The 27,245-nt window shown below is 48.9% G+C and overlaps 1 protein-coding gene across 3 annotated transcripts; it reads right to left on the minus strand.

The window, feature by feature from the left end:
* Positions 1 to 1,457: 1,457 nt before the first annotated feature.
* ARHGAP9 (Rho GTPase activating protein 9) lies at positions 1,458 to 26,650 on the minus strand. 3 transcript variants are annotated; one of them, XM_083729301.1, is made up of 18 exons: positions 26,520 to 26,650; positions 22,126 to 22,534; positions 20,525 to 20,721; positions 15,430 to 15,666; positions 14,088 to 14,276; positions 13,298 to 13,411; positions 12,405 to 12,466; positions 10,734 to 10,815; positions 10,480 to 10,575; positions 9,478 to 9,576; positions 8,595 to 8,721; positions 8,351 to 8,461; positions 7,058 to 7,156; positions 6,822 to 6,899; positions 6,217 to 6,261; positions 4,760 to 4,894; positions 3,896 to 4,001; positions 1,458 to 3,165 (listed from the first exon to the last, which is right to left on the minus strand). In XM_083729301.1, the coding sequence occupies exons 2-18, from the start codon at positions 22,466 to 22,468 to the stop codon at positions 2,979 to 2,981; spliced, it is 2,307 nt and encodes a 768-aa protein (XP_083585427.1). In that variant the 5' UTR covers positions 22,469 to 22,534; positions 26,520 to 26,650; the 3' UTR covers positions 1,458 to 2,978. The 3 variants fall into 3 exon arrangements, with proteins under 3 accessions (XP_083585427.1, XP_083585428.1, XP_083585429.1); XM_083729302.1 differs by having other exon boundaries at positions 22,126 to 22,560; positions 26,520 to 26,621; XM_083729303.1 differs by lacking the exons at positions 20,525 to 20,721; positions 22,126 to 22,534; positions 26,520 to 26,650 and adding an exon at positions 18,750 to 18,921.
* Positions 26,651 to 27,245: the final 595 nt, after the last annotated feature.

A 27,245-nucleotide genomic window follows, 5' to 3' on the forward strand; every position in this document is an offset into this window, starting at 1 on the left:
AAGGATGCACCCATTTCATTTGTTTTGAGCGCAGGACTATTTGTAATGCATTGTTTGAAGAACTTGCTCTGCTCATGAGAGTTATTTTTCCAAATAAGTATTTTGGGAGACCACACAGAACTGAAGGAAGGGCAGGCATGAAGTATGAGCCAGAAAGCGCAAGAAGATTTCAGTGAGAAAATTGTGTGGATCATTTATGGACCAGTCTCCTGACTACAGGGCTACAGTCTTGCTTCCCTGTTCAGACACCTAATGTCATGAACAACTATAGGACCAGGAGAAAACCAACCAGGAGAGGTGGGCATTATGCACAAATGGGGAAGAGATTCATCTAATAATTTTTTGCTTCTAACGCAGTTAGTTGTAAAAGGCACAGAAGTCTTGTCCAGGAGCCTCTTCAGATCCTCTGCAGCAGATGCGGTCAACCTGTGGCTCCAGATGTTGTTGGCCTTCATCTCCCATCAGAGCCAGCCCACCAATGAGATGGGGTGAAACACCCGCCTCAGGCAGCAGAGGTCCACAGGGCAGCGCCCCGCCTGCCCCACTGCTTCCAGCACATGGTGTCACTGCTTCCCTTCCCCACCCCAGGATGAAGACAAGCGGCAATGCCTTGAGGAGCACCCCAGCTCTCAGAGAAGTCAGCGAGAGCCTGCGCATTCCCACCTGGCGGGCATTGCTGCTCGTCTCCCCCTCCACGCTGCCACCACCCCATCCCTGGGCTGAGAGGACAAGCAGAAATGCTTTGTGTTATCATAGAATCGTAGAACTGAATCTCGGGGGCCATCTAGTCCAACCCCCTGCAATGCAGGGATCTCAGCTGAAGCATCCATGACTGATGGCCACCCAAGCTCTGCTTAAAAGCCTCCGAGGAAGAAGAGTCCACCACCTTGTGAGGGAGTCCATTCCACTGTTGAACTGCTCTTACGATCAGAAAGTTCTTCCTGATGTTTAGCCGGAATCGCCTTTCTTGTAACTTGAAGCCAATGGTTTGAGTCCTACCCTCCAGAGCAGGAGAAAACAAGCTTTATCTGTCTCCCATGTGACAGCCCTATAGATACTGGAAGATGGCTGCCATATCTCCTCTCTGACTCCCGAGAGCATTTCTGCACACAGCATTGTAGCTCGTCCCCTCCCCCTCCCCAGGGTTGGAAAAGAGCTCTCCAGCTCTCACTGAGTTTGGTGAGAAGGGGCAGCGTAAGGTGAGGTGCAGCACATTCCCATTTCACCTTGGATGGCGAAATGAGATGGGCTGCCCCTGGCTCCCATCATCCCTGACAACTGGCAATGCCGGCTGGGGCTGTTGAGAATTTGAGTCTAACAACATCTGAAGGGCCACAGGTTCTTCACCCCTGATCTATAGTTTTTTCCTGTAACCATTTGGAACCTGCTTTTCTCCCCCACCAAACTGAGGTTCCCAGTATGCTTGATTCTGCCGTGTACAGTAAAAAGGGGATGGATCACTCAGAAATTATTTTTATTGTATGCTTCCCTTCCTCAACTATTACAAGTCACTGAGAAAATCAAGATGAAAAGTTCCAGGAACTATGTTCCAGCCTTGTAAATAAGTCCACAAAAGCCTATAAAAACAGAAACAAAACAAACAAAAAATGTGTTTGCTATGAGGATAGTAGCTACTGTCTCCATAGTGGGCATGGAATGGCTGGCTACTAACTTTTAAGACTCACCCCCCCCCCCAAAAAAAGGACTTCTACTGTGTGGGCTGGATAACTTTTTCTCCATTCCACCAACCTTCTTCCTCCATGGCTGAGGCTGGCAGAGGAGACAAGGAGTGGTCCATTCCTTTTCTGCCAGTGTGCTCACTTGCCCACAAGAGATTCTTGATCAGCTAGGGCTACCAGATGAGTTGTTAAATGCAAACCTCTTTGCATGGCATGAGCCAGCCTTCCCAACCTGGTGCACTTCAGAGGTTGTTGGACTATAACTCCCACTGTTCCTGGGCTTTAGTCACGGTGACTGAAACTGATAGGAGCGATAGTCCAAAAGATATTTCGAGTGACAGTTTGGGGAAGGCTGCCATAAGCTATGACCCAAACGATTCAGAGAGCCACAGCATTAGAGTGGAATATCATAGCTCTGGACCAAAAAAAAACCTGTACTGGATCTCCAGTACAGAAAATTCAACAGCTTCATTAAGCTATAGTTTACAGGGTTGTTTGCATGAAACCATGGCAGTTTCAAAGTAGTTTCAAAGTAGTTTTACCTTTTTTCCTTTTAATTAATAAGTACTGATGTACCTTAACATAATGAGTCACAAAGGACACCTAGAGCAGGGCATGAAGAAGCTGGTTCCTTTCAGAAGATGCTGGACTCCAAAACCCTATCAGCCCCAGGCAGCATAGCCAACGGTCAGGGTCAATAGGAACTCTCTCTTAAGAGAGGCATCGGTTGCTTGTTCCTGTCCTAGAGGATATATGCTTTACCCCATGACTTTACTGCAAGGGCAAAATGAGGAACTGGTGCAGAGCAAAGGAGCCTTGCACATCAGAGGCATCAAGTCATGTGGAGAAGACTCCAGAGAATGAGCTGCAGAACTTGGCTGAATGATGATGTGAGAGGGACAGGGTTAATGGAGAGTCTATTTTCGACATCCTTCTCTCTTCACATTCGTACTCAAGGAATCGTGCTGGACCCTGTGGGCCTAGGTCCAAGTGCCGCCAGTCTCAGCTTCATTTGAGGCATCTGAAATAGTTCTTTGTGGGGTAGAGAACACCTTTCCCTACGGTGCAGCAGCTTCTAAATTTGACTCAGTCTCAAGATCCTGGATGATGACCCTGCAGAGCCCAAGCCACCTAGAAATCCACACCGCAAGAAGCTGATGCCAAGAGATACTGGTCTAATAGCAAATGCCAGGTCCGTGGTGCTCAGAGCCAATGCTTTGCCCCAGGACTAGATGATCTGCGATCTAGTGCACCTTCAAGATAAAACCGTCAGCCTCTGAGATTTAGGTGCCAGCCATGTCATTCAGCACCTGGGGCCACAAAGATGTTGGGGAATTCAGTAAGGAGCAGCTCCACCACCTGGTTCTGGTACACCATGCCCTCCACCAGGCTGGTTGCATCTCGCTCGTGTCTCAGGAGTGTTGGACCAAAGACAATGCCAATGTTCTGTGTCGTCATCCGGTTGATATCTGAGTGCTCCATCACTCTGAAGGGAGGGGGGGGAGAGAGAGAGAACCATCATAATGCACTGGCCTCTGTCTAACACATCCATGGCCAAAGCAGGCATGGGGATATGCTTTGGATTTGAGCTCTAAAAAGAAAAAGATGCTCAACCAGCTTGAAAGTCACATCCCCTGAACTGGAATGTCATTTCCCTAGTCTATATGTGGGCTTGTTGTAATAATCCAGGTTAGAAGAAAACATTTTACACATGCATCCTTCTCTGCACATCACACTAAGGAATATTTAAGATTCGAAGCCCAACATTCCTACTTTTTACGACCTACAAAAGACATCCTTGGACTTTCTGATTCCAGTCAGCTGGAACTTCTATTTCTCTCCACTGTGCCATGTAGTGCCAGCTCCCAAATACTCCAGCTTTCCAAACTCAGAATAGCCTTGCAAAGTAGATCTGATAGCAGAAGCAAGAGAGCTGGAATTATACCAGGTTGCTTCCACAATATACCTCTTCTCTGCAATTGCTACCCCATGATTGTGTGTGCACAATGCAACACAATTGCGAGTCCAGTGATGACAGATAAAACACTGATTGCCTGTCAAGTGTTTTAATGGGATTTTAAACAAGGTTTTTTAACAATATACTTAACAGCTTCCTCCTAATATTAGTAGCCAATGCTGCACATGCCAGTAAGTGGAATAAGAAAATGCATAGGGTTGGGTGGTACATTAATGGTACATTAATCCTGCTTCCTTACTTGCGAAGATGCTCCAGTAAATAATGCAGTGTGTCCCGGTTTGGTTGGGGGAGACTCTGGACCAGTCCTGCAAGCTTGGATACTTTTTCCTTGGGTTCAGACAACTCTGTGTAGGGAAAAGCAACCGGCCACTCCTTAATTGGGCAGGAGGTGAGGTAATAGGCATGCTTATAGAGACACCACCAGCTTTCAAGAGGCATCATCAGGAGCCACAAGCGACCAGGAAATAGCTTGAGGTTCTTGCTCATATTGTGAAACAAACAGGACTGCTAATCTTAGCAACAGAATGCAAATGACTCTGCAATGATTACACTGCTAATAACGTAATTTTACAAACCCAGATCTTAGTTGGTAAAAACCAAGGCTTTGGGTTTCAATGACTCGAAAAAGTAGGAAGTTACTATGTGAATTATTGCAGAAAAGGGCAGTATATACTTGTTCTTAGCCATTTTTTGTCCCCAGCTGCAGAGAAAATTGTTGGCAACTAATTTATGTGCTCCTGCAGTAGGTATTTTACCCTAAGAGATGTGATCTCTGCTTCTCTACCTGCATTTCACCCAAGCTCTATGTTATGCATGGGAGCCACTAACTGGCTAACTGTGGGCGGGGTGAGGGAAATGGGATGTCATTCCTTTAGGTCAGGGATGTCCAAAAGGCAGATCATGATCTACTGATAGATTGCAGGGGGTCTGTGGTAGATCTCGGGAGTCCCCCCCCCCCAGAAAAAACAACTTGGGCTCCCTAAAAAAAGCTCAACTTTGGTAGATCACTGCCAGTTTTTTACAGTGGGAGTAGATCTCATTCTCTTGAAAGTTTAGCTATGGGGAACCAAAGCCAAAAAGCAAGGACAGGAATTGCACTTACTGACACAAGCCACAAATTCATCAAATAGGCTGTACGGAATCAGTGGCTCAGGCAGCTCCCGGAAGAACAGCTTGAGGGCCCCTGTGACCACATGCACATCGTCCCACTGGGGGTCACTGAGGCGCAGCTTCTCCTCTAGAAAGGGAGAAATAAGACGGCAGAGCTGCTGAAGACGGGCAAAGGAGGAGTCAGAAAAGTCTGCCTGAAAGGAACCATTGTGCCCAGGTCACAAGCAATTGTTCCACTCTAATTCTGCACTAGGGACGCGGGTGGCGCTGTGGTTTAAACCACAGAGCCTAGGACTTGCCGATCAGAAGGTTGGTGGTTCAAATCCCCGCAACGGGGTGAGCTCCCGTTGCTGGGTCCCTGCTCCTGCCAACCTAGCAGTTTGAAAGCATGCCAAAGTGCAAGTAGATAAATAGGTACCGCTCCGGGGGGAAGGTAAATGGCATTTCCGTGCGCTGCTCTGGTTCACCAGAAGCGGCTTAGTCATACTGGCCACATGACCCAGAAGCTGTACGCCAGCTCCCTCGACCAATAAAGCGAGATGAGTGCTGCATGACTGGACCTAATGGTCAGGGGTCCCTTTACCTTTACCTAATTCTGCACTGGCCAGACCACGTTTGGAGTACTGCGTCCAGTTCTGGGCAGCACATTTTAAAAAGGACATTGAACCCTTGGAGTGTGTCCTGACAAGAATGGCAAAGAAAAGCAAGGCCTGTGAGGAACACTTGAAAGAGGTGGGTATGTTTAGCCTAGAGAAAGGTAAAGATAGTCCCAGCTGTCTTTCAAATGTCTGAAAGGCTGTCACAAAGAGGGAGGAGATTAATCCTGTGTCGTTGAAGAGAAAAGGACAAATTTGTGGCCATTGCAGGGAGGTGTTATTTCCCTATACTTAGGAGAAGCATGCTAACTACATACAGTGGAACCTCGGTTTTCGAGTGTCTCGGAAGCCAGACAATTTGGAATCCAAACACCGAAAACCCAGAAGTGAATGCTTCCATTTTTGAACGCACCTCAGTAGTTGATTGGCTTCATTTTTCTCAATGGAATTTGCCGACTGCCCACCGCGCCTTGGTTGTTGAACGTTTCAGAAGTCGAACAGTCTTCTGGAATGGATTACGTTCAGCGACCAAGATACCACTGTATAAGAGCTGACTGACAATGGGACAGACTGCCTTGGGAGATGGTGGAGCTATTTAAGCAGAGGCTGGGCAGCCACCTGTCAAGGGTGCAGTAGTTACTTCCTGCATTACATATCCTGCACTGAATGGGGGTTGGACTAGATGACCCCCAGGTAACTTCCAGCTCTGTTATTCTGCAACTCAAGAGAACTGCATCCTGCATTCAAGGCACAAGTTGGCCCCATAAGAGGGCCTTACTTGTATTGGGTTTCTCATTCTGTGGTCTTGAGCTCACAGAGACAAAATTGCAAAGAAGCAAGCACCCAACTTTACCTTGCTCAGGGAAGACGTAGCGCCCATCTGAGGTCACTGCCCGCTCTGCAAGACAATGCAATGGTTACTGAGGGCACCAGTAAGAGGAACAAGGCCTTTGGCAATCCTGTCCTCACAGCATGTCTGACATAGATACATATCAGCAAGCCATACACTGATTCAGCTATCGGTCTTGTCCTTCTTATGCTTCAGCTCTATGATTTATACACATATTAAAGCAGTATGTTTACATTCATAGGTTTGCCTTTTGCTTTATTAAAAATAATTGCAAAAGCAGCTGCAAAACTGCTCTGAGGGAGCAGGCATGTGTGTATTGGTTACCTTCTAGGCGCCAGCCAATAGGTGGCTTCTGTCCTCTGGCTGTTCTACAGCTGAACCACTATGGAAACAAAACTAGAGACCTGTTCTCCACCCCCAAGACAGGAAAAAAATGTAAGTTGGTATTAAATAGGCTGAAAAGTACTTTTCAAACTGGCCCCAGTTTTTCAAATGCTTCCTGCACCATCACAAAAGTAAAAGCCCAAATAACAGATGGCTTTGAGACCCAGCAACTCCTTTCTCTGCAAGTCCCCCCCCCATTTCCATTTATCACTGTAATTACTCACCACGGTCAACTATGAATCTCAGCTTCTGAATAACAGCCAAGTTCCCACTGACCCTGTAGATTCCATCTACATCCAGTCCTGAAAAGGAGAGGAGAGACCCTGCTGTGAAATCTCATGGACCCCCAATGGAACTGGGCAAAGTGAGGGCAGAAGGCTGCTACCAGGGTCCCCGGGGGAAGGGCCCGATCCCAGCCCAGACGAGGCCTCAGGGAGAAGGAATGCTGAGCACAGCGTACCTCTCTGTTCCACAGCTTCCACACACTGCTGGACAAAACGTGGGACAGTGCCCCCTTCCCGCTGGCACAAGGCTTCTAGCCGGCAACCAAAGACCTGGTCTGGGGAATTAATAATAATAATATTTATACCCCGCCCAACTGGCTGGGTTTCCCCAGCCACTCTGGGCGGCTCCCAACAGAATAGTAAAAACACGATAAAACATCAGACATTAAAAACTTCCCTAAACAGGGAATCTGTCTTCAGGTGTCTTTTAAAAGTCAGGTAGTTGTTTACTTCCTTGACCTCTGAAGGGAGGATGTTCCACAGGGAGGGGGCCACTACTGAGAAGGCCCTCTGCCTGGTTCCCTGTAACCTCACTTCTCGCAGTGGGGGAACCGCCAGAAGGCCCTCAGCATTGGACCTTAGTGTCCGGGCAGAACGATGGGGGTGGAGACGCTCCTTCAGGTATACTGGACCGAGGCCGTTTAGGGCTTTAAAGGTCAACACAAAAATTTTGAGTTGTGCTTGGAAATGTACTGGGAGCCAATGGAGGTCTTTCAAGATTGGTGTTATATGGTCTCAGCGGCCACTCCCAGTCACCAGTCTAGCTGCCGCATTCTGGATTAGTTGTTGTTTGTGGGTCACCTTCAAATGTAGCCCCATGTAGAGTGCATTTCAGTAGTCCAAGTGGGAGAGGACTAGAGCATGCACCACTCTGGTGAGACAGTCTGCGGGCAGGTAGGGTCTCAGCCTGCAAACCAGATGGAGCTGGTAGACAGCTGCCCTGGATACAGAATTGACCTGCACCTCCATGGACAGCTGTGAATCCAAAATGACGTCCAGGTTGCACACCTGGTCCTTCAGGGGCACAGTTACCCCATTCAGGACCAGGGAGTCCTCCACACCAGCCCGCCCCCTGTTCCCCAAAAACAGTCCTTCTGTCTTGTCAGGATTCAACCTCAATCCATTAGCCTCCATCCATCCTCCAGCCGCCTCCAGACACTCACACAGGACCTTCACTGCCTTCACTGGTTCTGATTTGGAGGAGAGGTAGAGCTGGGTATCATCCAGAGGAGAGAACTGCATCTGGAGGGCACAGTGTTGGCTCCTGCTACATTTCATGTTCACAACAGCCACGCCAAAATTTACACCCATCTATTGCAGCCATGCTGGTCACAATTATGGGGACTTATTTTGCCTTTTCAAGGGGTTCCCACATGAAGCATTACGAGCAAGTGCATCGTGATGCCAACTCTACAATACCTCTAAAAGTCCACCATTCACACACCACCTAAGATGGTTTGGGTAGTCACCTCGGATCAGTCCCTTTTCCTGCAAACTCCGCAGTGGCGGCCGCTTGGCTATGAACCGCCTCAGCTTGCTCTTGACCCGTTTCTTGTAGGCTCTGTCCGGACTCGAGGATGCTAGAAGATGGGCAGGGAGAAGAAGTTAAGGCAGCTGAAGTTCAGTTGTCCCAGCTCCCCTGCCTAGGCCAAGGCAGCCTGATTTAAGCAACTCTCTTAGCCTTCCCCACACCCAGATTGGCTTGGCACAGACCTGCCTGCGCCTCATTCTTCAGAGCCCCTGGCTCCTCGTCATCATCAGCACTGAGGTCCACCAGTTCAGCGCTGTTGGACCGGCAGAGGGGATACAGAAGTGGCTCATCCAGAGGATTCTCCTGATCCTGCAGTGAGGAAGGGAGGCAGGTGAAGCCAGGAGGGGTGGGGCAAAGCAGGCAAATGCATTTAATTTATAATTTATCCCAAATGCAAAATGTGGAGTTTCACTGGTATGGAGACCTAGATTGGGCTGGTCAGTGACTTCTCATGGTGATGCAACCCTGACCCACATAATCTTCCAGTTGGCATTTCATTTAATTCCAGTCTTCCTCAACCACACTTTCAGCTTTGCAACTGACCCCTTAAAAGCCCTGGGTCTGGAAAGCGGGGGGGGGGGGTGTCAGCTGTGATGCCATGAGCCTTCCCTGGGTGTCGCTTCTGTCATGTACCAATCCTTCTCTGATACCATGGGTCGTATCTCCAACGGAGTTAGATTTATTAGGTTTGGTCCTAAGTCCCTGTTTCCACATCAAGCTTTATTTATTTTTTTGTTTTTAAAAAACCACAAATCCATTTTTAATGTGTTTTCCCGCAAAATACGCAGTTTTGTACTATTTTAATATAGCTTAATTCTAAAATGTATTTTGCACATGTTTTAACATAAAATATAATATTTGTAACTTGCTTTTTCAGCTGAAAACTATTGCAATAACTGCATTCCAATAATAACTGCATTCCAATCCATGTTTCAGTCCCAGGAAGTGCGAATGAGAATGGGTCATTAAAAAAAAATGCAGATTGAAGAAAACCTCAAGCATTTCTAACTTTGAAGAGGAGGAAGAATTGAGGGCAGCTTAAGCCTTTTGGTTTGCCTCACTCACCAGCCTGCGGATGACCCCTCTGATTGCCTGGTACCAGTCTTGGCTGACAGCCTCACTGCCTGATTGCAGGAGATACTCGTTGCCTGTCACGGTGCGGAACTAAGAAGAACAGAGGGCAAAAGGAGAGAAGACAGACTGGATTAGGCAACGGCTCCGTGTAACCCTGTGTTTTCCTAGAATATATTGTCTTGCATTTCTAAGAAAGAAGAAGAAGAAGAAGAAGAAGAAGAAGAAGAAGAAGAAGAGGAGGAGGAGGAGGAGGAGGAGGAGGAGTTTGGACTTGATATCCCACCTTTCACTACCCTTTAAGGAGTCTCAAAGCGGCTAACAATCTCCTTTTCCCTTCCTCCCCCACAACAAACACTCTGTGAGGTGAGTGGGGCTGAGAGACTTCAAAGAAGTGTGACTGGCCCAAGGTCACCCAGCAGCTGCATGTGGAGGAGCAGGGAATCGAACCCAGTTCACCAGATTACGAGTCCACTGCTCTTAACCACTACACCACACTAGCTCTCTATGGAAATGTGTATGAGGAGCCACTGGACATAACAAGAGCCCTGCTGGGTCAGGTTAGAGGCCCAACTAGTCCTCTTTCATACAGTGACCAAGAAGATGGGTCTTGAGAAGCCAACAAGCTCCTGCAATAGCAGTCTCCCACCACCTCCAATCCCAGAGACGGAATTTAGTTATGAGTGAGGAGCTGACTAACTCTTGAGAATGTGCCTTTCAGCAGATTCTCACCATCCGCTTCCCAGCAGAGACAATCCACATGTCTGGAAATTATCCCCTCTCTTCTCCATGAACAGCACATGCAGTGGCCCTTCTTTAGCTGCTTCTCTATTGCAGGCCAACACAGGACCATTAAAGGTCAACTCTGTGTTCTTAAGTGAGAAGAGCAAACAAAGCCACAGTAGGAGCAAAAAGGGTTCAGTTCTTGGCAATGTGACATCTGACCCCAGGTATCCCACAGGTCAAGGCTCATTTCCTGAGCATTCATGCACTTACATGGATGACATTCCGCTTACTGGACAAGTCCCTGGCCCAATCAATGCGGGCTCCACGCAAATCCACACTGCTTTCAGGCCGGCTACTGGCTGGAGTCTGCAGGAAGAGAGGAGAAGGAGTTAGCTGGTTCTCCACAACTTCACTTGACACTGTGTCAAGCTGGGAAAGGGACACAGGAGGCTTCTGCTGTCGAGCACAATCAGTTCTTCCTTCCTCCTTCACCTTCCACCTTGTGCCTTGCTTGCCCCACTCACCCATCCAGCTGCCACCTTGGGGTCCTTGTAGAACATGAGACTGTTCCCAGCCAACACCAGCCACGAAGATGCCCAACACTTTCTGCGGGGGGGGGGGGTGCGAGAAGCAGGGTGAGATGAATGGGGATGAATCTGACAGCATGCATATTCTGAGCACACACACAAAAGGATGAAAACAAATGCTCCCACATTCAGGCATGTTATATTGATTGCATTAATTGGTTGGAATAAGCACTGCAGTTATATAAATGAACCCACTTCAACATTACATTGAAAGCAGCCAATGGCTTTCCTGCATTTTCAGACTTCATATGAGAGACATCATTTTATCTTGCTCTGATGCCATCACTCCCAGAACCTACTTTATGCCTTCAGGCTACACTTCCCTTCCCTTCAAGAAGGCAGCTTCTGCACACGACGTAGAAGGAGGGGGCTTGTCAACGTGGGAAGGTAGCTCACCTAGGAGACGGAAAACTCTGATCCTAACCCTCCACTGCCATGCGAGAAGAAAAGGCTAAGGAATAAACCCTAAACAAATCCTGGTTGGAGTCCCTAAGGTGGTTGGATGGCACCTTGTATGCCTCCTTTCAGCAACTCCTGCACCAAGCTGGTCCCGAATGTCTTGCTCTGCTTTCCTTTGGACCAGATCAGCAAGTCTGAGAGGGGGGTCTTGTCATCTAGGCAGCCCAAAACCTCCACACACACTGCCCAGGCTCGCACCTCAAGGGTGTCACTTCAGTGCTGCTCATGGAGCTGTTTGACTTCACCCCTAGGGGCGGACTCCATTATCTCTCAAGGCAAATGGATGTCAACAAGGCATCAGGTGAGACTTTCTTTTCCTATTTCCTGTTCTCTGGAACTAACTCAATATCCTAGTTTGAGCCTGAGGGAAGGAGAAAGAATTCCCCCTAGGTCACAGCTGAAGAACTTGTGGCCCTCCAGATGTTGCTGGATTCCATCTCCCTTCAGCTCCAGCCAGCATGGCCAGTGATGCAGGATGGGCGGAACTCTGGAGGCCACAAGTATCACCACAGCCCTGCCTTAAGACCAACTGCTGTCATTGCTGCCCACTTTTTGAAGACCCTGAGCTGTAGTTAGGAACACAGGAAGCTGCCTTACACTGAGCAAGACTACTGGTCACTATAATGCAGTCTACACTGACTGGCAGCAGCTCTACGGGGATTTAGACTGGAATCTCTCCCAGCCTTACCTGGAAGTGCCAGGGGTTGAACAGGAGCCTTCCACAGTCATCGTCATGACAGTATATCCATTGTATTGCCCATCAGGTTATTTAGATACTCCAAACTCCATGTGTCCCATTTCCCACAAGCTTGCTTCCTCTGCCCTACCAAACTTCTCCCCTGATGGAGAGAACCCAGGCTCAGATCTGCTTTATTTCTTCCTAGATTGGCTGGGCCCCTTCCTGAGCTGTGACAGTAAGCTGAAAAAAGGCCCAATTACCCACTGACAGCCCTTTTGTCCATTCACAGCCAGGACATTGCTTGTCAAAACCCCTTCAGCTGTGAACTGCTATCCAGCTGGAACTGAGCAACCAGTCAGGTTAGCATGAAGACTGGAGGACCAAGGGCTGCCCAGATTCCACCAAAAGGAATAGGGGGAAGCACCCCTCCTCGAGCATCTTCCCACCGCAGGGGGATGCCCACGAGGTACCTGAGTTTTCGGCCTCCTTCTGCAATCTTGGTTTTGTTCAGCTGTCCGGTTTTCTCCACCATCTGCAGCGAAGAAGCATCAGCATCAGCAAACACCACGGGCAAACCCTCTGACCTTTTCGGAGCTGCAGGATACTCCCCAATAGCCTCTGTTTCTCAACAGAGCTTAACCTGCATCTCTCCATCACATATCAGACAGGCGCTCGTTCCATTGCCTTCTCAGATGACTACTGAAGACATTCCTTTTCCAACAAGCCTTTTAAGAGGTTCTGCACTGGAGCTGGTTTTATATATGATTTTATTGTTGGTGTTTAGGATTACATACCACACTGGGTCTCCCTAGCCCACCCTGCAAAACTTTATTTTTCCAAAGCCTGGATTCCACTCCCTGTCGCCCCTTTGCTTCATTCACCCTCCAAGCCACACCACCACCAGCAAACTACGTTCTCCTTCTTTGTCCTGCACTATTATTCCTATTATTATTGGGTAGTCCATTGCCTGGGCTGCACTTTTGGCTACAATCAGATCTTGCCTGCAAGTTTCCCATAGGCATCTGGTTCACAGGTATATAGTCCAGGATTGTCGGTGCCACCGGCCTGATCCCACAGGGCTCCCTTCTTATAAGAGCACCCTACCCCACCCCAAAACTGAGAAAGCCACCTGCCTGACATGGCAGCCCTAAACCTGGGGTGCTCACTGCACCAGGTCCTTTCCAGTGGGGAGGAGGGGAGCTTTCTTTGTTCAATTATCTTTATATCTAGCTTTTCCTCCAGGGAGCTCAAGGTGGTATATCGATGGTCCACTCCCGGTTATCCTCACAACAATCCTGTGAGGCCGGCCGGCCCCATGGTCACCCAGTGAGCTTCACACACTCTAACCCCACACCACACTTACATGCAGCAGGTCAGGGCTGTCTGTGGGGGAACCATTGGCAGATCCCGACGGTGCAGGGTATTCCTCCAGCCAGGCCTCACAACTGTGTTGCGAAAGGTTCCGGCGATGACTTCCCTGGTAGGAGAGAGACACAGAAGAAGCGAGTCTCCCAACCTCTTCAGTGTATCAAGTCCAGGGCCAGCTCTGCCATTAGGCAAAGGACTGCCCCCGACAGCTGATTTTGGATGAAACGAAGGGGTGGTAAACAGCTGCTTATTTTATTTATTATGGGTGATATCCAGTGTTGGTCCTTCTCAGAGTAGACCAACTAAAATCAATGATCTCAAGTCCACTAATTTTGGTGGGTCTACTCACAAAGTTTGGATAGCACCCCATATTTTATTGTCTTTTTCTCTGCCAGGGAACAGGGACGGGAATTTCTACTTCAGGTGCCAAAATAATGTGGCTGACCTTGGTTACTTTTGCACCTTTACTTGACATGGTTTGGAGGGGAGGCAATGCCATTTGCACTCTGCCTCACGCAGCCAAATGTCTTGGGCAAGCCCTGCCCCTCCCGTTCTCACACCTGCAGCTCCAGACACAATCAGAGTAACGCATACTGACCAGCACCCCCCAAGGAATCCTGGGAATTGTAGTCTGTGATAGGTATACTGCAGTTCCCAGGATTCTTGCAGTGGGAGGGATTTGCTCTAAATGGTGTGCACACAGCCTCCATTCACTACCAAATGCACCTAATTCCTCCTCTTTGGGGCACACAGTTGCCCCCCAGCCCCCCCCCCAGGTGACTTACCTTGGGCCCCTGCGTCTCTGGCAGCACCATGGACTTGGTGTAGGTCAGCTTCTTGTCCCTGGTCCGGAGACCCTGACTCGCAGCCTCCAGCTCCCCCCTCTCTGCTCCGTCTGGGTCTTTGTCCGGTGTTTCGCCCAGAGGAGGGTCTACAGGGGCTGAGGGGCTGTGTCCCTCTGCCTGTATCAAGCGCTGCAAAAAATGCAGAAACACAGAAGGTGGGAGGGAAGGATAAAGTGCAGGGCGTGTGGGTGGGTGTAAGAGAAGCTACTATCTAGAGAACCGGACAGCTTCCAATTAAAAGAGGCTGCCCTTCCCCCTCCCCACCCCAGGCTCAGCAATTCCAGAGTCTTAATCCCCAGGGGCCCCCTGCTATTTCTTTCAAACCTCCTCTCTCACATAAGCAACAGCCCTCCGTCCTCCTGACCCACCCGCCCCCCATCTGTCCTGCCCTGACCCTCTGCTGCTGATGGTCCTAACAAGACCCACAGGCACAAGCTCTCCTGGTGGAGGAGGGACGCACGTGGCAGTGGGGCGTGGGGAAAGGGGAGAGCCAGCTCCGGAGATTAGCTAGCACTGGCAGGCTGGCTTCTTCCCCTTGGCCAGGACTCCTAGTTCGTTAGAAGTAATTATTGCAGAATTCCTCCGGCAGCGGCCCAGGGAGAGGGTGCCAGGAAGCAAGGGGCTTCAGAGGGAGGCAGCCTGGGGGGGGGGGTGGAGGTGGCAGCCGTACCTGTCTGCAGGGCTCCCCAACAGGTGACCCCCCTCCAATAATGGACATGGGGACCCTATGTGGTGTAGTGCTTAATAGTTCTCAGCTGGGACTTGGGAGACCTGGGTTCAAATCTCGATGGCAGTCATGGATATCACTGGGTAGCCTAGGGCTGCTTCCAGACTGTTGCCATTTTGGGGTGGGATTCAGTCACATACCAGCATATTCAGGCTGTGCAATGCAAGTTGGTTTGGTGCTCTCACGGGACAACCCTGGACTTTTTGCAATAAGGAAAGTGATGGGGAAATACAAGCTGGAAAGTGTGAGATCACAATTGCTTGACACAACATTGTCTATCCTTCCAGCAAACAAATATTCAATGAATAGTTGATGCGGTCCAAAGCCCCCTACAAACTTTGTGCAAACAGATCCGGATGAATGGTAAATAAGGAGGTTGTCCAGAAGCCATCTATTTCTTTGCCTTACCTACCTCACAGCATTGTTGTGAGATTGAAAGGGCCAGAATGGGAGGCAACAATGTACCCCCCCCCCTTGAGAAATGCTTGAAGTGATGGAGGTGAGATTCTATCACTAGCAGTTGCACACACTGGTAAGAACCAGCAGCAGCCTCACCATCTCCTGGCTCCTTCGCGGTGGTTTCCATGACTTCTCGCCCGTCGCTGGCTTGTAATAGTAACTGCGCAGGGAACCAGAATCTATGTGTTGCTCCCAGGTGTCCAGCACGTGCAGTGGGGGGCTGCGAGGGCTCGGGGGCATTCTTGCTGGTTGCTTCATCTCCTCCAGGTTGCAGTAAATTGGGGTCTTTTCCCCAACGGGATGGTGGGGAGGCAGGTGAGTATCATCCAACATCTGTCAGAAGAAAACAGGGGTGCTCATTTTTTCATATATTAAGAGGAGGCAGTTTCTCTTTGTTGTGGAATGCAGAACAAGTGAGGGGAAGCCTCCATAGCATGGGGTTTTTATGGCGAACCAAATAAAGAGCTCTGGATAACTTAACTTCAAAAATAAACATTTTCCAATCCCCTAGATCAGGGTCGAGAAGAAGGCAGGTCTACTGATAGATATTTGGGTGATCAAGAAGATTTGAGGCCTCTCCCAACTGGTTAACAATAGCAACAACAAGGGCCACATCACACAATACATTTAAAGCAGTATCATACCACTTTAAAACATCATGGCTTCCCCCAAAGTATCCTGGGAGCTCTAGCTTGTTAAAGGTGCGGAGGCTTATTAGAAGCCACCCTCTTCTCCTCCCAGAGCTACAATTTTGAGAGATCCTTGTGAAAAGGGATTGAATTTTAAACCACTCTGGAAATTGGAGCTCTGGGAAGGGAAGGTGTGTGGGTTTTTTTTTTTTAACATCTCTCAGCACCCTTAACAAACTACAGCTCCCATAATTCTTTGGGGGTGTTTAAAATGGCATCATAGTGCTTTAAATGCATGGTGTGTATGTGGCAAAATCCCCCCCCCCCCCGAATTATGCTGCCAAGATAGAAAAAAGTTTTGGAGTAACCAGGAATGGATTTTTGTGCAGAAGGCTCCACTTAGTTCTGGTGCTCAAAACTAATTCCTGACCTGATGAGGAACAGGAATTTATGGACAGTCCTATCACCCCAGAGGAAATAGATACGGTCCTCAAAAACCTGAAGCCACGCAAAGCCCCAGGCCCAGGCGGCTTCACAACAGAATTCTATAGGAAATTCAAAGAACCCCCGATGCCCTACATGACCCGCCTATTCAATGACATCATAAAAGGGGGGGGGGCATCCCCAAAACCTGGACCTACTCCAAAATAGTCTCCATCCCAAAACCACTGAAAGACAGCCTCAAAGTAGAATCATACCACCCAACCTCATTATTAAACCAAGACTACAAGATATTCACATCAATCTTGGCCAACCGCCTAAAAATCTTCCTACACAAGTTAATAGCCCCAGACCAGACTTGCTTTGTCCCTGTTCACAATATAACAGACCCCATCAGGAAATCACTGAACCTGATCGAACACAGCAAGGCAACCAAATTCCCACTGAGAATTATGTCCCTAGACATCCTCAAAGCCTTTAATTGCTTAGAGTGGAAATACCTACTAGCAGTACTAACTAACATGAAATTTGGCCCCAACTTCCTACAAATTCTCAAACAAATATACTCCATAGCTGTCAACTTTCAGATTTGAAAATAAGGGATCAGCAGCCTCACCTGTTCCGGGGACAGTCTATAGGATATCTAACAATCCAGGATAGCAGCGGGAAGCAGCGGGAAACAGTGCTGGAATAAGGGAATTTCCCACAAAAAAGGGAAGGTGGGAAGCTATGATATACTCCCAAACCTCAGCAAAATGCAGGACTAACAATATGGACTCTATATCATATAGATATACAGTGGTGCCTTGCAAGATGAAATTAATTCGTTCCGCAAGTCTTTTCGTCTTGCGAGTTTTTCGTCTTGCGAAGCACGGTTTCCCATAGGAATGCATTGAAAATCAATCAATGCGTTCCTATGGAAACCGCCTTCAGACCAGGTCCGGGGACAGTCTGTCCCCCGACCTCTTCTGAAGGCGGGGGGCGAAAGTCTTTGCTTCCCCCCGCCTGCCTTCCCGGGACAGCGGAGACTTCTCCGCTGTCCGGGGCGATCTTAAAATGCTGGCGGGCGGCAGCGCTGCCGTCCGGGAGCATTTTAAAATCGCCCCGGGACAGCGGAGGAATTCTCCGCTGTCCCGGGGCGATTTAAAAGCCCCGGGAAGGCAGGCAGGGGGGACAAAGACTTTTGCCCCCCACCAGCCTTCAGAAGAGGTCCAGAGGGCTCTCCAAGCTGCGGATAGCAGCCTGCTGCCCCACGCGAGGGCCGCTCTTAAGCAGAGCGCCCCTCGCGCGGGGCAGACATTTGCAGCTTGGGGAACCCTGCAGGGCTCTCCAAGCTGCGGATAGCAGCCTGCTGCCCCACGCGAGGGGCGCTCTTAAGCAGACCTCTTCTGGACCTCTTCTGAAGGCTGGCGGGGGGCAAAAGTCTTTGTCCCCCCTGCCTGCCTTCCCGGGGGCTTTTAAATCGCCCCGGGACAGCGGAGAATTCTTCTGAAGGCTGGCGGGGGGCAAAAGTCTTTTAGGCAATAACCAAAGTTACCCAGAGTCCCATGGGCTGCAAGAAGATCAAACCTATCCATTCTGAAGGAAATCAGCCCTGAGCGCTCACTGGAAGGACAGATCCTGAAGCTGAGGCTCCAATACTTTGGCCAGCTCATGAGAAGAGAAGACTCCCTGGAAAAGACCCTGATGTTGGAGGGCACAAGGAGAAAGGGACGACGGAGGACGAGATGGTTGGATGGTGTTCTCGAAGCTACCAGCATGAGTTTGACCAAACTGCGGGAGGCAGTGGAAAACTGGAGGGCCTGGGGTGCTGTGGTCCATGGGGTCATGAAGAGTCGGACACGACTAAATGACTAAACAACAACAACAACCCCCATTTTATTCTCAAAATGCAACTAAATGTGAGAAGTACGTGTGGACAGCCAGAGCCGTGGGTTGGAGTACCACAAGCTGGAGTCACACCAATCCTACCATGCCCCTAACCCCAACAGAATCCACCTGAACCCCTAGCCATGGACCATCACAAACTCTGCCCCGTTCCAGAGAGGTCATAAGCCTTGACTTTGCTGGAGAGGCCCCTCTCAATCTTCCCTCCACCCACCCATTGCTCAAGAGGAAGCTGAAAACACTTGCTTCATTGCTGGGCTTTCCAATGATTCCTTTCGCAGTTCAGAGAGCCTCCGCTCTCCACTACGCCTCTTTTTGCTCTGCGTATGCCTCCCCCAAGCGCTTTCCCTATTTGACCACCCCCCTCCCAAACTGCCTGTTCCAAAGGCCTTTGCTGATGCCCACCTCCCCACAGTGAGTTGCAACCTGGCCCCAGCTCCCCCTCCACCGGGTACTCACTGCTGCAGTGCCTGGGTCAGGAGTGCAGCTCAGAGGCACACCCTGAGGCGTCGCCGGCCCTCCCACTGGCTTCTCCCACTTCCTGTGTGGGCAAGACCAGCAGCCTCCCAGGGAAAGGGCCAAAAGGGGAAGTGGGTGCAGCATGTTCAGATGCGTGTGCTGCTGTGACCACCCAGGAATCTAACACTACCCCGGTAGTCGATAGTTCAGTCCGTAGGTCCCGCACTGCAGGGGGTTGGACTGGATGACCCCCGGGGTCTCTTCCAACACTACAGTTCTCTGATTCTATGGAACAAACACCTCCTTTTTGGTAGAGCACGAGACTCTTAACCTCAAGGTTGTGGGTTCCAGCCCCACATTGGGCAAAAGATTCCTGCATTGCAGGGTTGGACTGGATGACCCTTGGGGTCCCTTCCATCTCTATGATTCTGTGATTCTATTATTCAATTTATACTCTGTGATTCTAATAGGTTTCTTTTTGATTAAGCAGCATATAAAGCTTATTAAATAGATATAAGAAAGTGTGCAGTTAAAAGTCTGCCTCAACCCTAGTGCAGTGGTATTTTATCATTTAGAGATACAGTGGTACCTTGGGTTACAGACGCTTCAGGTTACAGACTCCACTAACCCAGAAATAGTACCTTGGGTTAAGAACTTTGCTTCAGGATGAGAACAGAAATCACGCTGCGGTGGTGCAGCGGCAGTGGGAGGCCCCATCAGCTAAAGTGGCATCTCAGGTTAAGAACAGTCTCAGGTTAAGAACGGACCTCCAGAACGAATTAAGTTCTTAGCCTGAGGTACCACTGTATTCTCTTATTTGAGACACTGGCCAGTCCTCCCTTAGTAATTAGTAAGGGACACTGAATGGAAACCCTGAAACTGCTTTTACTGTACAAACTGCTGACTAGGCCTACATGTACCATGCTGCTGCTGCTGCTGCTGCAACCACAACTGTGGTTTCTGTTTGCTTAAAAGTAAGGACCGGAAAGCAGTAGGGAAGGGATTAACCCTTTCCTCCCCAGCTGTGAGCCCAACAAAAATCCCTCCCCCCACCTGTCCTGCCCACCACAATTAGTGATTAAAAACAAACCCCAGCAGTAGCAGGAGAAGTGGGATTTTCACTGGGATTGCAGCTGAGGAGCAGGACGGCCACATGTCCTTCTTTATAGACTAGAGGCAGGAAATATTTTCACACACCCTTCTCTTTCCTCCATCCAGGCCTGCAAGGGTTGAAGGACACATTCCAGCCAAGCCAAAACACATACGTGGGGTGCGTGTGTGTGTGTGTGTGTGTGTGTGTGTGTGTGTGTGTGTACACAAAGCAGGGCTTGTGAGGGGTGTGGCTTAGGGAGAATCGCAAGGTTCCCCACATGTCATAGAGGACATTACTCTGTCTAGTCCAGGGGTTGTCAACCTGGTCCCCACTGCCCACCAGTGGGCGTTTCAGGATTCTAGGTGGGCGGCAGGGGGTTCTACAGCACAAGCTGAATCCTCCTTCCATCGAGCTCTGGGGGGCGGTAAGGAAATTTTACCATCAAGAAAGATGCATTAGTGGGCGGTAGGTATAAAAAGGTTGACTACCCTTGGACTAGTCCATGTCTGGGTTAAAGATGGTTAAAGCCATCAGAAGGGAGTGAAGGGTCTGCCATCCAATGGAGGGCTCAGGGGACAGGAGGGGTCTGAGGCCTTGAAGCCCTGCTTCTGAGTTCACATAGTTATTCCCCACACACCTTAATTATGTGAAAAGGTTTGAGACAGGACGGAGGCCACCTTACCTGCTCCTCTGAACTCTGCTCCTGCCTTGCGTCACCAGTTTGGGACAAGCCGCATGCGCTGCGACTCCTGCCCAGAGACGAGGAACGGGAACGCAGAGGGAGGCTGTGGCAGGACATGAGGCCGACGTGGTGGAAAGGAGGGGTGTGTGGTTCCATGCAGAGGTCTACCAGAGAGTAAGACAGCACTTCCAAGTGAGCTAGAAGAATGAGGGAAATGGCAGGGTCAGAAACACATGAGAAGGGTCGGGTGCTGGGGGACAGGTGCTGCTGCTCAAAGGTCTGTGACTGGGGGCTTTCCACCTTCGTAGTTCAAGGCAGTTCCGTATGAAGACCAGCTGTTCGGAAGCACAAGTGGCAAGAGAGCTGCTGCCCTCATGTCGTGCTTGTGGACTTCCTAAGCAGCGGCCACTGACTACCACATCCCTAGTTCTAGCCACGAAGTTTCCTTATGCTAGCATGTGCACACATAGTCTCTCAGGAGAGCATGCCTAATGTGTCCCCTATTGCAGGACTGGGCCCAATAGCCATCAACGGGTCAACATTCTTCCAGTCAAGGCTCCGACCAGGAATCTGTTGTGGTGATCAACCAGAGGCTGGAGAGAAGAGGAGGTGGGGGTAGGAACAGCGTTGTCCTCCCAGGTTCTATTGTGACTTCACTTCTCCCTCCACCCCGCTGCTGGTAGACCATTGGTTCCTTGTGACCTAAACTGAGCTATCAATGCTTCCTGCTCAGGGTCTTTGCTGGAACAATCGTCAGATTCTCTATCTCCATGCTGCAGCCAATGTGAGGCTTAATATGGAAACAAACCATTGGTCCAGCTGTCTTCAGCCTTGGTTTCCCAGATGTTGATGGGCTACTACTCCCATCATCTCTGACCATTGCCTAGGCTGATTGAAATAATGGGGGGCAGAGCTCTGGTCTCTAGTGGCTGGCAGTGGATCTCAGGGGTTTCAGATAGGGATCTTGTACAAGCCCACCTGGGGATGGAACCCAGAACCTTTTGCAGGGAAAGCCTGGGCACTCTCACCAAGCCACAGCCCTGGCTGCTCCCCTCACAGTCTGCTGGCTTCCCTGTCCACTTGCTTACCCTTCTGCTTGTTCCTGGTTGCCTCTTCCCACATGAGCCTGCCCATATATTGAGGCCCCAGCATGGTGCCCTCCAGATGCATTGGACTCCAGCTCCCATCACCCCAGAGAGTAGGGATTCTCAGGAGAGCAATGCCATGGCTGCGGGGAATGTGTGACTGCTTCACAGTCCTCACTTGGAAGGTCCTGCAAACCACCCCAATAAGGGGGACAGTCCTCTTTTAAAGGTGTGTCAGAAGAGAGTCCTCTCTTTTAAGGTGCCCTTTATGTGACTGTCCAGTCCAAGTCTAGCTTAAACATAAAGACCAATAAGAAGGGAGAGCAAGGGCCTAAAATTTCCCATCGCCAACAACACTTGGACAGCTGAATGGGCAGACACACAGGTCAAATTCTTCCCCACTATGGTGAGATGTGTTGCATTTCTATTTAAATTCTAGCAGTGTTGTCTACAATATGTCTACAACTGGCACGCCAGCCTGGTTCCTCATTGTTTGGTCCTTCCCCAAAAACTCACCAGTGCCACCATCTTGCTCTGTGTTGATGCCAGGATGCTGTGTAGTTTTTTCCAGGCGGGCTGTCCTTGTGCCAGGGGGCACTTCAATCATGTAGGTGGCAGGCACAAAGATGGGTCGCTTCTGCTTGGGCTGACCAAGCCGTCGCACCTGCCACCAGTCCTCATTGGACTTGTGCATAAGCTGGAAGATCTCGCCTTCTTCAATGGTCACCTGCCTCCCATCCTCAGACTTATACTGGTAGTTGTAGAGGGCCTGCAGCATGACAGTGCCAGAGGGATTGTCCAGCGATGGTGTGCTCTGGCGGAGGTTGAACCCTTCCAGTAGCCGCCGTCCTGCAAGCATCTCATCAGAACAGGAGAGCCGTGAAGCGTCAGGGACTGTGTGCCAGAAGGAGCTCTGAGTTGTCACCTGTGAAGGGGCACAACACTGAGAGGCTGAACACACAAATATAAATATACCATTTAGAGCAGAGAAGATGCCAGTCCGCTTAGGCACATCTGCTGTAATCAGCTGATTGAATCATCATATACATGATGAAATATTAGTTACGAAGAATGTTGAACACAGGAAGCGGGCCAATACTGAATCCACCACTGGTCCATCTAGCTCAGGATAACTACACTGACAGTCAGGGGCTCTCTGGGGTTGGAGGCAGGACATTCTGTTCTGTCCCAGCCCTTCCTGAAGATGCCGGCGAATGACCTTCTGCCTGCAAAGCAGATGTTCTATCACTAGTGATGGATGGCTCTGTCCATTTTGGTTTCTCATTTTTCCCATCTTAAGTTCAGTTCTCCACATTCCCACATTAGTTTGAAATTTCTTTAAAAATGAAGAAGTCCTCAAGAAAATCCACCAGCATTTTAGTGTTAATTTCCTCCTATTATATACCTGTTTGTATGCAATTTTGCAATGCAATTTCCCCTATAATTCTAGTATGCTTTTTTCACTAACATGTGCATTTTAGCCCAGGATATGCATTCTTGTGCACACTAGTTGGCTGGAGTACTGCATTGCAAAATTCAGGGAAGTGCAAATTTCAAATAAAGTCTGTGTTTCAGTTCTCAGATTGCTTCAGAAAGTGGAAATTAAGTAGGTTCAAGCTGAGTTGAAATTCTCCCCCATCCCATTATTATTATTATTATTATTATTATTATTATTATTATTGACAAGCCCTTAGTTTTGCAGGAAAGCACAGGAAATTCCTAGCAACCATTGGATTATAAATCCAGGCTTTTCTTCCTAGTGGTACAAAAGTCATAATATACATACACTGGCAATGAATTCCATAGGATAATTTAAATATGCATTGAAGATTAGGCCTTTCCCTCTTGGAGCTTTGGCTCCAGTTAGTCCTCCTTCTCTGTCCCAAAACATCTTGCTTATTCATTATATTTATATCCCACTCTTCCTCTATAGCGGTTGTGGCTCCCTCCCTGTTTTATCCTCCTAACCATTCTATGGTGAGGCTGAGACACAACACTTAGGTCCATCCACACTTCTTCTTGACCCTAGCTTTCTAGGCACGGGTCCAAGCAGTGGCCAGGATGATGGGAGATGATGGGAGCAACATATGGAGCACCACAGGTTTCCCACACCTCTCTAACCGCTACACCTACGCCAAGCCACACACAGTTGCTAACAGTATATTATTTCAATGGTCAGTTTACTTGCTTTTGAGATCTTTCTGCCTCAGCAAAAAAACGAAAACAAAAAACCCTGAACCATATCATAGCCACCACTGCATGTACACCAGACATTTAAAGCACATCACTGCCCTCCCCACAGAGCTATAATTCCCAACATCCTTAACAAACTACAGTTCCCAGGATTCTACAGGGGAAGTATTATGCTTCAAATGCATTGTACGGATGCAGCTGAGAGAGAACCAAGCAGGGAAAAGACAGTCCTGTGGCTCAGGAAGTGAGAATGGGATCTTCCTCCTCTATTGCAAACAAAGGGCTTCTCACGGACAGGCTACAACATGTGCCTTGTAGCTGGGAGTCTGTGGTTCCATTAGGGGCCGGTACATATGGCTTTCAGAATGCTGCTCAGACTGGAGAAGAAGGCGGCAGTGTCCCCGCCAACTCCAGAAGTGTGACCTTTGTGCTTTCCAGTTTGCCTGGCCCTGGAAAAGCGAAAGTTGCAGGAGTGTCCAAGTAGCTGTTGCAAGAGGAAGCAATGCTGCTCCCGCAACTCATTGCAGAGAGTGAGTGCACAGCCACACAAAGCAGACGATGTTCCCAGTGGGATTTGCTCAGCTTATAAAAACCATCACAGGGAGGCAGTTTCTAGAGCCCCAGACTCTCAAACAAACAAAGCTGACTTGTCTTCGTCTCGGTCCCCTTGGAATTCCTCACCCTCCTTCTTGTCAGCATCTCTCCAACATAACCTTTGTAGGTACATGTTCTTTGTAGACCAACCTATGCATATTCCCTCTAGATGAGGAGTGGTCACCCTGGAAATTGCACAGGGCAGCTGTGCAGCCTGTCCTGAGCCTGCCTGCCTACCTACCTGGGGGAAGCCAGTGTGCCTGGTGGTGGCAGCTGGCCACAGAGGGCAACTGAAGGCCTCCTTCCCTTACTCTGGCAGCAGCCCTGAACAATTTCTGGGCAGCAGCTCCGAACAAGGTGAAGTCAATCTATTTGTTTATTTATTCCACAGTGACCCACATAAATGTGGTCACGTGCAAGTGGGGTGCACGTGAGCAGGTGGGGCAGTGATAGATGATAGATAGATAGATAATATCTATAAAGATAATGATAGATAGTGTGTGTGTGTGTGTGTGTGTGTAAAATATGCAACAAGCAGTTGTTCTGTAGTGCAAAGTTTCATGTCCACCCTTGGGCCACTCTCTGAGAGCCACTTGCCAGCGATAGTTGAAGCACAAAGTAGGTGCCTCAACTTAATCACTCACACAAACAGGCAAGGGGTTTAAGCTGCAATTGCTGTCCTTTATTCACTCAGTTTTGACAGAGCATCCAAACAACATTATCCAGTATTTTATCCTCCAGCTGCCTTCCAACCAAATTTATGAGAATTTAAAAAAAATACATAAAACATGTTTGTTGAGCCAGCCTGCCTAGAGCAGACAGGCAAAGCAATAGTTCAGAGCTAATGAGCCCTTAAATAAAAGCTTCCTGCTTGCAGGTTCTGCTGTTTCATTGCTTCCTGTTGAATTTAGGCTTTACACACACTATACATTTAAAATATAGCCCATGCCAAATAACCCTAGGAACTGTGATTTGTTAAGGGTGCTGGGAATTGCAGTTCTGTGCAGAGTAAGCTGCAGTTCCCATGATTCTTTGGGGATGAGAATGTGCTTTAAATGTATGGTGGATACTCAGCCATGGTAGAATGGTAAGAATGGCCTCTTAATTAGCTTTTGAAAAGCTTCTCTGAATTGCCTTTTAATGCCAGTCCTGTTCCTACTTTAATTGTTGGTTTCCTCTCACTCCCCCCCCCCCCCATTTTAATCCAGGGTGCCTTAACCCTATACGAAATTTTTCACCTCTCGATGAGTAAGGGCTTAAGGACTCCAGTCAGGTGTGAAGCTGTGCAGAGAAACAGCACATCAACTGGGTAGCTCAGCTGGTGAGAATGTGGTGCTGATAATGCCAAGGACCAGGTTGTGGCTTTGGACACCTGCATATTCCTGCATTCCAGAGGGTTGGACTAGATGATTCTCAGGGTCCCTTCCAGCTCTATGATCAAACAGTAGTGTTTTGTAACCAAGTACAGCCGTGGTTCCAAGTAGCTAAGTGCTGCAGGCCCCTATTTTTCAAAAGCCAAGCCATGGACCTCCTACTTTTGAAAATGCTGGTTTCTCTTTGGTAGTTTTTGTTATGTGAATGGTGCCACTGCCACTATACCCCCCCCCCCAATATTTCTCAGCGCAAAATGGGAGCCGTCATTTTAAATTTCCTGAAAAGAGATGCTTCAATCAGGGCACTGTGGAAAATTTAAAATGGCAGTTTGCCAATCCAGCTACCAGCATACGGGATGGGGGAGGGACACACTGACATTGGGCCTGCCATTAAGCCATAGACCAGCACCCCCTACCCCCCACAAGTCTCTTACTACAAGAAAATGAACCCCATAAAAGAAAATGAACCCCAAGAAAATTAACTCCACTAAAACTTCTTGCTGCTTATACTGTATAAAAGTGGGGAGAAGTGTGACACAACGTTCCATAGGAGCTAGGAGAAATCACAGAGTCCCACCTCCTAGATTTAAGTTCATGGATCCTTTCACCCATCTAATTCATGAAATCCCTTTGCATTCTCAAGAGATGAAGACAGAACCTGAATTCATAAATCTCTTCCACCAATCCACAATAATAATAGAAGCACAAGATCCTGGCACCAGATCAACTGTGTATAACAATTAAGTTTACCTGACTTCACATCACAACGAAAGATGACGTTCCCGAGAGTGACTCTTTCGCTCCTGGATCTGCTCTCCTGTCCTTTCCCTCTCGTCTGTAGGGTGTGAAAGATGAAGCATTTCCCTTGTTTAAAAGAATTCAGTGCACTGAGCACAAAGCGCAGGTATCGCACATCCGCTTTCGCAGGGGTTAATGGTTTCCTATCGGCAGCAGCGAGCTGCTTTGTTCACTTGCCCCACGATAAGGCAGGAAGGAGGCACTGTCTCTCTGACCCACAACCCCATAAATCAAACCTACATGGAGTTTAAAAAATCTTTTTTAAAAATAAATATTGTAGCCTTTTTGTGTGTGCATGAAACAAATTATTACTGAAGCAAGAAGACCTGCTGAAACCAGCAAGACAAATCCTATGCATGCTGTCTTTTCAATATGTCCCTCTTAAGTCTGTGGAGGATGCTTCCGAAAGCAGATGTGGTTGAGAGCGCACTGTGCGGTTGCAGCCTAGGCACACCTTCTTCATTGGGAGAGCACACCCACCGAAAGTGGGCTTAGTTCAGACAGATCATAGGCTAGAAACACAGCAAACTGCCTTACACTGAGTCAGTATTGTCTACACTGACTGGCAGTGGCCCTCCAGCATTTCAGGCAGGGAACATACATTCCGGGCTCTACCTGTGGATGTCAGGGACTGAACTAGGGACCTTTTGCATGGCCTTGTAAATCATACACCTCATG

The sequence above is a fragment of the Podarcis gaigeae genome (genome assembly GCF_964106915.1).
Source record: "Podarcis gaigeae genome assembly, chromosome: 2".
Taxonomy (NCBI): Eukaryota; Metazoa; Chordata; class Lepidosauria; order Squamata; family Lacertidae; genus Podarcis; species Podarcis gaigeae.

Coding starts and splice junctions, on each gene's coding strand:
- ARHGAP9 (XM_083729301.1), bottom strand. CDS start 22,468: ATGCTTGCAGGACGGCGGCTACTGGAAGGGTTCAACCTCCGCCAGAGC. Junction 15,667..20,524: donor AGCAGAGTTCAGAGGAGCAG/GTAAGGTGGCCT, acceptor TTCTTCTGACAG/ATGTTGGATGATACTCACCT. Junction 6,900..7,057: donor GGAAGCTGTGGAACAGAGAG/GTACGCTGTGCT, acceptor TCTCCTTTTCAG/GACTGGATGTAGATGGAATC.